Source organism: Rhinopithecus roxellana, chromosome 1 (assembly GCF_007565055.1).
Source record: "Rhinopithecus roxellana isolate Shanxi Qingling chromosome 1, ASM756505v1, whole genome shotgun sequence".
NCBI classification, from domain to species: Eukaryota; Metazoa; Chordata; class Mammalia; order Primates; family Cercopithecidae; genus Rhinopithecus; species Rhinopithecus roxellana.
The window spans coordinates 76,692,078-76,702,115 of record NC_044549.1 but is presented as its reverse complement, the minus strand read 5'-3'; the positions used below and the strand labels follow the sequence as shown (position 1 = coordinate 76,702,115).

Below are 10,038 nucleotides of genomic sequence, written 5' to 3'. Positions count from 1 at the left end.
GAAAATGTATAACCAAAGGATAAACGCTATTTTTAAGGTAAGTTTCCCTTCCCAGAGGGGATCTACACTGGCGATTCAGACTGGGCTATGCATGTCTCAAAATCCTCTGCTGGCACATGGGTACCCCAAAGATCTGCCCTATTTATTGTATTCCTGACCTGATGCCTAACTCACCCTGCAGAGTGGGACAGAAGTCCTGCTCATAGTCCTCTAAATAATTTTAAATTGTTGTCTTTTTTTCTTTTAATTTTAGCCAGTCTATTTTATATGCATTTTAACAGTATATATGAACTTACTTCAGTTTTGGAAGTGTGCAGGTTATAACTGTGGTTATTAAATTCAGGAGCCTACTTCCTAGAGAAGTAGAACTCATCCTCCAATAAGTTCTCTGCATCCGGGCAGACTCCACTGCTTCTTCCTCAGTGAGCTGTGCTTACATGGTATTTCCTAGATTTCGACCTAAACCCTGTCCTCTGCTACTCAGGTGCAAACCCCAAGGCCCAGCACATGGACATGTGAGATTTTGTGCAGACTTCACAACGATGCTTTCTGTAGATTGCAGAATTCTCCAATTAGTGACGTGCAAACCCCCAGGAGAGAAATGGTGGTTTGAGTTTTGCCAAGTCAAATATGTTGATAGAGAAGAAATGCACCATACTCCAAGGTGAAAGAGACTCAAACCAAAGAGATAACCAGAGACCAATTTGTGTGGAACAAAAGCACTGGACTCGTTTGAAACACAGGAACTCTGAAGTTGGACAGACAGAACGCAGTCCTGGGAGTCAGGTGGAGGTGAAGAACACGCATGTGAGTCTGCGAATCCAATGCCTGCGGCTCCAACGAGAAAGGAAAGTAGGATGAGGAGATACAAGGTGTTCCCAAACTGTGATTACTACAGGAGACATTCACTCACTGAAAATTAGCTGGGGCACAGGTGATGACTGGAGTAAGCTGAGTCACACATCTCTTCAAGTAGCATGCAAAAAGGGAGACGATTCAGTGAGGCCACAAACAAGCAAACAAACAAAAATAAATCAACAGCTAAAGTGAAGAAGGAAGAGGAAGGGCAACAATGGAAAGTCCCCTCCAAAGATTTATAGCAACTGTAAATCCATAGGACATTCATTCATGACAGGGTCCCCTGAGTACTGATGAGGTCAGAATACTACTAATAATGGATACCACTTGTAGAATGCTCACTGTGTCCCCAGAACGGTGCAAGTACTTCTCTGTTTTTCAATCTATTAATCCATTTAATCCTCAGAACGGCTCTATGAGGTCGGGACAACGGTCATCACACTCATTTTCTTGGGGAAAAATAAAACAAAGAACACAAAATAAAACTGAAGTCTAGAGAGGCATAATCACCCACCCAAGCCAAACATCTGGCAAGCAGCAAAGGTGGGATTTGAACCTGGCAGGAGTCTAATACCTGAGTGGCACTCCTCACAACTGCGCTAAGCCAGGGTGGGCACATTAGGTGCAGGACAATCCTGAACTGACTGGATCCTTGTGACAGTGTTTAAGCAGCAAGAAGATAGAAAACTCGACCATGCTATTGAGCTGACACTATGTCAGCCCATTGGCTTGTGGGGAAAAGGTATGGAGGACGAAGGAGCTTTTATCAAATGGTAAAGTGATTTTGTCTAAACTTGGGTTTAAGTAGTAGACTTAGTGCGGAGGAAGAAGAAAAGAGGTTACATTTCTAAAACAGGTATGGCTCTCGCATTTTACGGGCAAGGATGAAAATGAGAGATTTATACTAGTTGAGCTGGTGACAAAGTGCAGAGGGTGTGGAAAGAAGGAAAGCTGCAGTGGAAGCACCGTGATGCTGGCCTCATGTTCTGGAAGGCATGAGAATCCAGTCTGGGACTTCAAACGGTTCTCCTCAACATCCCTTTGGAGAGCAGGATGCAGTGAGAGACGGAAACAATGCTAACTCAACAGTGGAACTTAAGAAAGGACCCCAGATGAATCTGGGGGTGGGGAGGGCAGAGAAACGTGGCCTCGGTACAGAGACACCCTAAGAAAAAGTGAAGAGTAGGGACCCACATGGAAACACCTGGGAAGTTACGATTTAATTAAGGAGAGTCCACCTGGATTCACACAAAGGCAGCCGTGTCTAACAAATCTGATTTATTGAGGAAGTACCAAGAAGACTTGACAGGGTTAAGTCATGGGCATAAGGAGAGCTTTTGATAGAGCACGATAGGCTGAATCTATGTGGGAAAAAGCATGGGGTGCAATTGCAGCAAGGCCAGAGCAGAATGAAAGGCTGGGAAGGTACAGGAAATGGGCAGCCTACCAAGAAGGAGGAAAGTGAGCCTGCAGAGCCCTGGGCTGCACTCTGAAAACAAGGGCTGTGCCCATGAGGTTCGGACAGGTGAATTCTTGCTGCACAGGAACCTGCCTGCTTGGCCTGCAGGCACTGACTGCACTGGGAAGAGCCTGCTATTGCCCAGCCAGATTCCACTGAAGATGTCAGGGGCCATCCGCTGCGCTGGGGAGGAGGCTGGAGTCATCAGCTGCAGAGGGGACCGGCGTCCGCCCGGGGATGGTTTTAGTAGACTGCACAAGCAGCTGGGGTGGCGGGTCTGTCTGCAACTGGTCCGACTGACCGGCCGGAGAGTTATAAAACTCCACACATAGTACAAAGGCCCATTGTCTCCACGTCCCTCTGGTGGCCAGGTGTCCCTTCGGTGGGCCTCTTGGCCAACTCCTGGGATTGCCCCAGGTACAGAAGTGGGTACAATGCAGCTCCTTCTCCACGAGGCCTGAAAACAAATCACTTACCACGTCATCTCGGTCTTCCCACTCCACCTCAGAGAGGTCAACGCTACTATAGTTAGGTTTCCTTCGCTTTTTTCCTTCTTCATACTAGCAAGGGGAAGAAAAAAAAGAAAAGAAAAGAAAAACAAAAGTCCGTGAAGTCTTCAGCCAGGGCAATCTTTATCTTCCCAAGTCCTGTTTCACGGACAGGGCTTGGGAGTGGACCGATGTGGATGAGAAGCCCAGCAGGGTGACAGTCCTAGGGACTTTTAATGACAGGAAAGTCAAGGTCAGATGCCTCTAAACATTCGCTCCAAGTTGGGAGAGTAGAAAAGTTAACTCTTTGCTTGATATGAATTTACCCTGTAGACTTCTTGGTTTCCAAAACAAAGTGCAGAGGGTGTGGAAAGAAGGAAAGGAGATGCAAAGGAAAATCTGTCCCCTCCTTGAATGGTGGGTGTGTGTGTGTGTGTGTGTGTGTACACATATATGGTATACATGTAAACAATGTAAATTCTATAAATGATAGCAGACTAGTTAGCAGTTGGATTTGTCTTCTCATTGAATGGTGTGTGTGTGTGTATTCCAAAGCTGCTAAAACTCAATCCATGATACGAGAAAGGGCTTCTTACTTACATTTACCAAAAATCTAGTCATATCCCCCTATACTTTATAATTCTCCCTCCTCTACCTTTTGTTTCAAACCTACCCGTACACCTTAGCTAGGAAGCAAAAGCACTGATCTCCACAGCTGGGGCTGGGCTCAGCATGCTGGTGGCATTTTGGAGACACACAGAACCATCTATTTGTTGTCACACTGGCCACAGCAGTACTGAACTAAGCACGGTTCTTTTACCTGGAGTAGACGAGGGTATTGGGAATCACAGCCAGATTTAATGGCTGTTAGGGCATTTCTCCAGAAAAGCTGATGAGTGCATGAATAACTGGGGAAGTGGTTTTAGTTTTCTCCCCTAAATCACTGGTGTTAGTCACCCTGCAAGCCTACCATTTTATCGACCGGACGTTCTTGTGTCTGGACGTTCTTGTGTCTTGAGGCCTTTCATGCTGGTTGTGGGTATTCATAATGTAGGAAAGTCTGCCCTCTGCTGCAGGCTAAGGATTAGCAACCCCTTTACATGTTCATCAGATATGGTTAATGGCACACTGGAAAAATATATATGCATGCATACTGCTTTCTTTTTCACTTTTCTCTGCAGATTGGTCATCTTTTGATTTAACTGGAAGGTTCTAAGTGAGATACAGGGTCAGTCTAAGTATTTTAAGACCCCAAAACCATAGGTTGCCACTTTGGACACTGATTGGCTACTGTGGAGACAGGTGCTGAGGCCACACTGGGCATGAAGGAGAAAACTGCCACCCATATGTTGAACCAGACAAGTGTAAACTGACCCCCAGTGGGATGAGGGGAGGGCCAGAAGGGATCGATCTTGCACCACTGTAGTGCCAAACAGGGCCAAGTGTCTATGCAGTGCACTCTTTTCTTACCTGTCAACTGCATTTCAGGAACTCTGCGACCTCTCTGGAGACTCCCCCTCCTCACCATTATCTAGAATGGTGCCTAGACTCCTATGGTCAGTGGGCTCTTACCACCCTGATCAATGGTGAGCCCACCCGCTACTCTTAGGTTTTCAATTAACAGACATTCACAGCCAGTTTTATGACATCGGATCCACTCCAGATGAAGGGGAAGGAAAGTGGTTCCCTCAGAAGCTGCTGTAAACAATAGCAGATTAGCAGTTGGATCTTGTTAAGGAAAGTTCCTGTGTGCATGGAAGCCCTGGTCCTTGTGAGATGCAGTCTTGGGCTGAACAGAAAGAACAGGAATGAGATCAACCGGAGTTGTCAGCAGTGGTGCCTTGCCCCTCAGTGTGGAGGAGTGCAGGGAGGGATGGTCATGTCCCCCTGAGGACTTAGAGTCAGACAGTCATTCTGGACCTCTGTTGCCTAAGAACCATTACTGAGAACTATCAGGCACCCCAGAAACTCACACAGCCCAGATCCTGAACTTCACAGGCAGAACTTTCATAATTTCTCGGGTAGCCTGATGCTGGATCTAAACTGTCTCTTCAGAGGAAGTTCTTTCTTTGGTCACTTCAAAGTGCTTCTTTATTCATTTATTCAATGCACATTTATTGCACACCTACTAAGTGCAAGGCACTAAAGATACAAAGTCAATTAAACAGTGCTTCATTCTTTCCCAAGGACTTACTTGTACTTGATCCTTAATTCTGCTTCTTTAAGGTCAATTTATTGCCCATATTGCAGTTGGGAAAACAGGTTCTCACATGTTAAATAAATTAAGTAACAACTTAAATAAGATCGCATAGCTAGTATGGTAGAGGACACTCCACCCACCACCAGCCCCTGTCTAAATTTTCATGTCTAAGCCTCATGTTATTTCAACCACTGTTAAAGAGCTTTGAAAAAAGACTACAAGCTCCAGAGCAACAAATGCTCCTTCGTCCTCAAAAGAAGGGTCCATGTGTCTTTTTCAGAGGAGAAGGTCACAGTAGCTCTGCCATGTCACACCACTCATATCCAGCTACTCCAAGCTGCTTTCCTCAGTTGCAAAATGGGTAAAAACAATAGTACCTCCATGGCAAAGCAGGTGGAGAGTATTAAATGAGATATTGTATGTAAAATGGCAAGCACATTCCCAGACACAGTAAAATCTTTTAATATTCAGCTAGCAAGATTCCTGAGAGTCATGCATTTCGTGGAATGACACAGGCTCATTGATATTAAAATTGGCTAATATCTCATTTTCCTGAAACAAAGAAGACCGTTCAATAATTTTACTGGCCACCATTCTGCAAACCATAGGCAGAGAGAAGCTGTTTGTTGACTATGATGGTGTCAGACAATCACATTCATATGTCTCTACCTGGTGTGTAGCTTACAAGTTTGAACTCAAGACTCTCCTGGCAGAAAAATTCATACTTGTGCTAAAGAACCCAAGTCATTTTAGATGGTATTTGGCAAAGGTGGAATCAGCAGATAATTATTGACTTCTGATCCTCCCCAAGTGTCTTTACTCATTTTTTATAATCTCTCAATAAATACGGGACATTGCACCAAAAAGGTATTCAAGATATTTGGGATGATTAGAGAGTGATGGAATAAAAGATTTCCCATCATACTAGCCCATGAGCCACCATATTCCAGCAAGTCTCTATAATCTAATTTCATGGCAAGCTACAGATAGCGGGTAGGGATACTTCCTCTGAACACTGTTTAAGAACGCCCTTCTACAATGTCTGCTTAGCCAGGTATGTAAAATGGGTCTGAAACACTTTTCATTTGGGTCTTTATTAAAGAATAAGCTCCTTTAGAATATACACAGTCATGCAGCAGAGTGATTAATTTGAGTGAGAAAAGGAAAAGTCAGTGGGCTGTTGCATGGATATAACAGGCCAAGAGCTATGAGATAACTCTAATGTACTAAGCCTAAATCCACCTACCTCTTTTCCCCAACTAAGAAAGTACATTAAAAGGCCAGAGAGTGGCGCTCCATTAGGAAGGTTCCTATGCTTTGTCCTGCCACCACCCATTCCCCCACGTTTTCCAGGTTAATCACCTCAGTTTTCCTGTAGGGAACTCCTTGGGCACCACTCCCATTAAGCATAATTCTAGTGAAGGTACAGTCATGTGGCCTGATCAGCGAAGGAGGTCCACATCACTCCGAGATGTCACTGGTTCAGAGGTGGGTACATAACCTACACAAATTCAAATGAGATTCAATTTGGGATGCACTCCTAGATTTATCCAGAAAAAGAGGTGTTGCTAAGGTACCAGGATGGGAACTTCGAATAGCTCATGGTCATCTCTGCCACTCCTTGGAGACAGTCTTACTGGGCATGAAGCCAGTGCAGGGAAAGCAGAGAAAGGATATGAAGAGAGTCCTGAAAATGTGATATATGCACCTGGATCAGGTTGTACCTGAAAATCTTGGATGTTTTGTACATCAATACTTTATCTCCACATTATCCCCCTTCACTTTTAAAGGCCTTTTTTTTTTTTTTTTTTTTTTTAAGCTGGCTTAGATCTTAAGCATTGAGTAGTCAACAGAATTCCAACTTGTATATATTTAGTGCCTTTATTTTTTCTTTTCAAATAAACTGCTTTTAAAGTACACGTTATGTGAAGTATTCACAAACATTGGTGCTTTCACGATTATTGAGGAACATGTGATTTATAAAATGCCTCACTACTCTCCAAGATACACGACTGTATTTGAGCACAGTTGATCTCTCCTTGCCTACTCCCCCTCGCCCCTCACCCCCATGAGTGACAGAAAAAGAACTAAATTCTCAAATGTCCAACTCCCAGGCCCAGTCTCCCCTCTCCCATGCTGTTTTAAAAGGGGACAAATCCCAGGTCCCTCGGCTCCACGACTCCCTCTTCTTCTGCATAAGGAGTTGGTTACCAGGGCCTAAGCATTATGTATGGCATTTGTTAGTGTATCTATAATCTGTAACTTCCTTTGAAAATGTGATTAACAAATTGCAAATGGTTTCCAAAGGTTTATAAACAGATACTTTGAGAGCCACAGGTAGGTTTGTAGTTTTTGGTGCCTGTTTTATGAAAAAAATCTGTGGGGGAGAATTTAATAAGGAAAGATATTCTGTGCTATGGAATACTTTGAGGTGGAGTTTCAAATAAAGGCCAGATGTGGGGAACACACAAACAAGCCCTTGGCCTAGCAGGATGGGACAAGAGGGTACCCATCCGCGGAGCAAGCTGGAACCAGGACTTGCCTGCAGCACAGAGCCTTCCTGGCCTTATTTAATGGTCTGGATACCAGCACCCTTTTGCGTTACCTACAGACTGACTTTGGAAGCACAACGGGCTGGGCCAAGGCGATGGCCATGTTGATCTAAATAAAACAAAACCCCCTTGCTCTTTCTGTGTTCTTCTGGGAAAGGCCAGAGGAAATCAGCTGTACACATCCATGCAGCCTCTGTGGAACAAACGTTGTGTGTGCTAGTAATTGATAAACTGTATGTGCCACTCCATGCTGCCAACAGGAAGGAAGGGGATAGAAGGAAGGGGAGATCCCCAACGGGACAGGAAGAAACTTTGCCCAAAGCTAATGCCATCTGGACATGGGGTGTGGCCGAGGGCTGACAGCCAGCCATTATCTGGGGCAGATGTTTCTCTCCCAGGCAGCCGCAGTCCTCAGCTGGTGAAGACCTTTACCACGCCCTCTAAAGCCCTGTGTCTTCTCTTCTACCTCAGGCTCAAGGGAGCATTTCAGGTGAAGGGATGTAGGTAGGCCTTACTCCTCTGCATGCAAGAGATGAGGACCAATGGCCACAGGGCACTCCATTCTTTCACTCGCTCATCCATTCTTTCTCTCATTCACTCATTTGTTCACCTACACATTCCAAAATACTGTTGGACACCTAATATTTCTCAGGCTCTGTGCCAGGCCTGGGCAAGCCTTGGACGGCATGGAAAAGGCACCCAGGGAGAATGAGCTCCCACCCTCATGTTGGTGATCCCAATTCACTATCAGTGAATCAGGCTTCATCAAGGGAACCCAGTTAGAAGGGTGCTTAAAACTAGGGCCCTGGAGTCAGACTCGGATTCTAATCAGTTCTACATGCTGTGTGGTCTGGGGCTAGGTGTGCACATCTCTGTGCCTCATTTTCCTCATCTGTAAGATGGAGGTACGGGCACTCAGCTTACAGGGCTGCACTAAGAAGCAAATGGGTATAAACATGGTTTCGCAAGGAATCCAGCACATCCTGTGTCTCAACAAATACGGCCTGAAAACACGCCCACTCGGCCAGTACTAACAACTGCTGATACTGATTGATGAGCAGCTCCTGCCTCCATGCAGCTCACCCCCAGGTAGGGAGTTCCTTCACAGGTAAAGGGGTTCATAACAGTATCTTGTTTAGAAATAGCCCTATTCCTTTAAGGAGGCTGTTCGACCTGACTTGGTGCTGATTTGTCTCAAGGTCAAGGCGAAGGCCAGGGGGTCCTGTGGCAGAGTGAGGGCCTCCTCCCTTTTGATTCCATGTTGCCAACTGCACACCAAGGCCTCTGGCTGCAACAGACTGGGAGGAGGTGGCCACGGGGAAATGCAGCCCCAGTGGCGTCTGTCAGCCCCTACTCCCTTGGGAATCAGTAGCGGGAAGTGGGGGGCATGAAGTCACAATCTAAGTACTTTGAGCGTTTGTTGTTTCCTTACTTTCCCCCTCTTATCCAAGTAATAACTGCTCATTGTTGAAAATTGGGAAAATAATGAAAAGTACACAAAGTGTTTATTGCCCTTACTAACACCATACCGGGGGCGGCACCTGCCATTCTGCTCTTTCCCAAAGGGTAAAAGTACTTTGAATCAGTTACTGTTTTTACTTTTCAAAGTTCATTGTTTCCCTAACAAGGAATTTATAAAATGTAGCAACTAATCTGTTCTGCTTTCCAAGTGACTGCCTTTAGAAAAGAATAAAAAAGTGATTATTCCCCTGCTGGGCAGTTTCCCCCTGCATTTCCCATCATTCATCATATGGGTGAATGTTTCTGGTGCCAGGCTCTGTGCTAACAGCGGTACGTGTCTCGTTTCATTCTCACAACTCCAGGTGAGGGATAACTGCTTCAGAGATGGGAAAACGCAGCACCCAGGAAGGGCGGGTCACGTGGTGACGTGGCTGACAGGCAGCAGCATCGTGGTGCAGCTGGCCTAACCTCGTTTCTGAGCCTGCGGTCTGGTGGTCACCGGCCCTTGGTGCTGCCTCCCCTGAGGTGCTTTTCTCCTGGCTAATGCAGGTCCTTGGTTCAGATGGCAACTGCTGATAGGACTGGACCCAGAAGATCCATTAACAGTCACAGAATCACACTGGCAGTGAAATCCCACTAGCCGGTCTTGTCTCTGTTACCAGCTGACTCATTCGGCCTGCGCTGAAACTGAGCTTGGTGGCCAGGGATAGGCGAATCAGTGTCATATTAAGAACACCTAGGCCGAGGCCAGGCACAGTGGCTCACGCCTGTAATCCCAGCACTTTGGGATGCTGAGGCAGGTCTGGAGTTCGAGACCAGCCTGGCCAACATGGCAAAACCCCATCTCTACCAAAAAACACAAAAATTAGCTGAGCACAGTGTCATGTGCCGTATTCCTAGCTACTCTGGAGGTTGAGGCACAAAAATCGCTTGAACCTGGGAGGTGGAGGTTGCAGTGAGCTGAGATTACACCACTGCACTCCAGCCTGGGCGACAGAGACTGCCTTGGAAACAAAAAAA

General features: G+C 45.9%; 1 protein-coding gene across 2 annotated transcripts in view; it reads right to left on the bottom strand.

Moving 5' to 3' along the window:
• CACNA2D3 (calcium voltage-gated channel auxiliary subunit alpha2delta 3) overlaps positions 1 to 10,038 on the bottom strand; it is a 958,335-nt gene that overhangs the window by 202,540 nt on the left and 745,757 nt on the right. For both annotated transcript variants that reach the window (XM_030926087.1, XM_030926131.1), the window contains one exon: positions 2,794 to 2,877. In XM_030926087.1, coding sequence (XP_030781947.1) covers positions 2,794 to 2,877 — 84 coding nt within the window. The remainder of the gene's footprint in view (positions 1 to 2,793; positions 2,878 to 10,038) is intronic.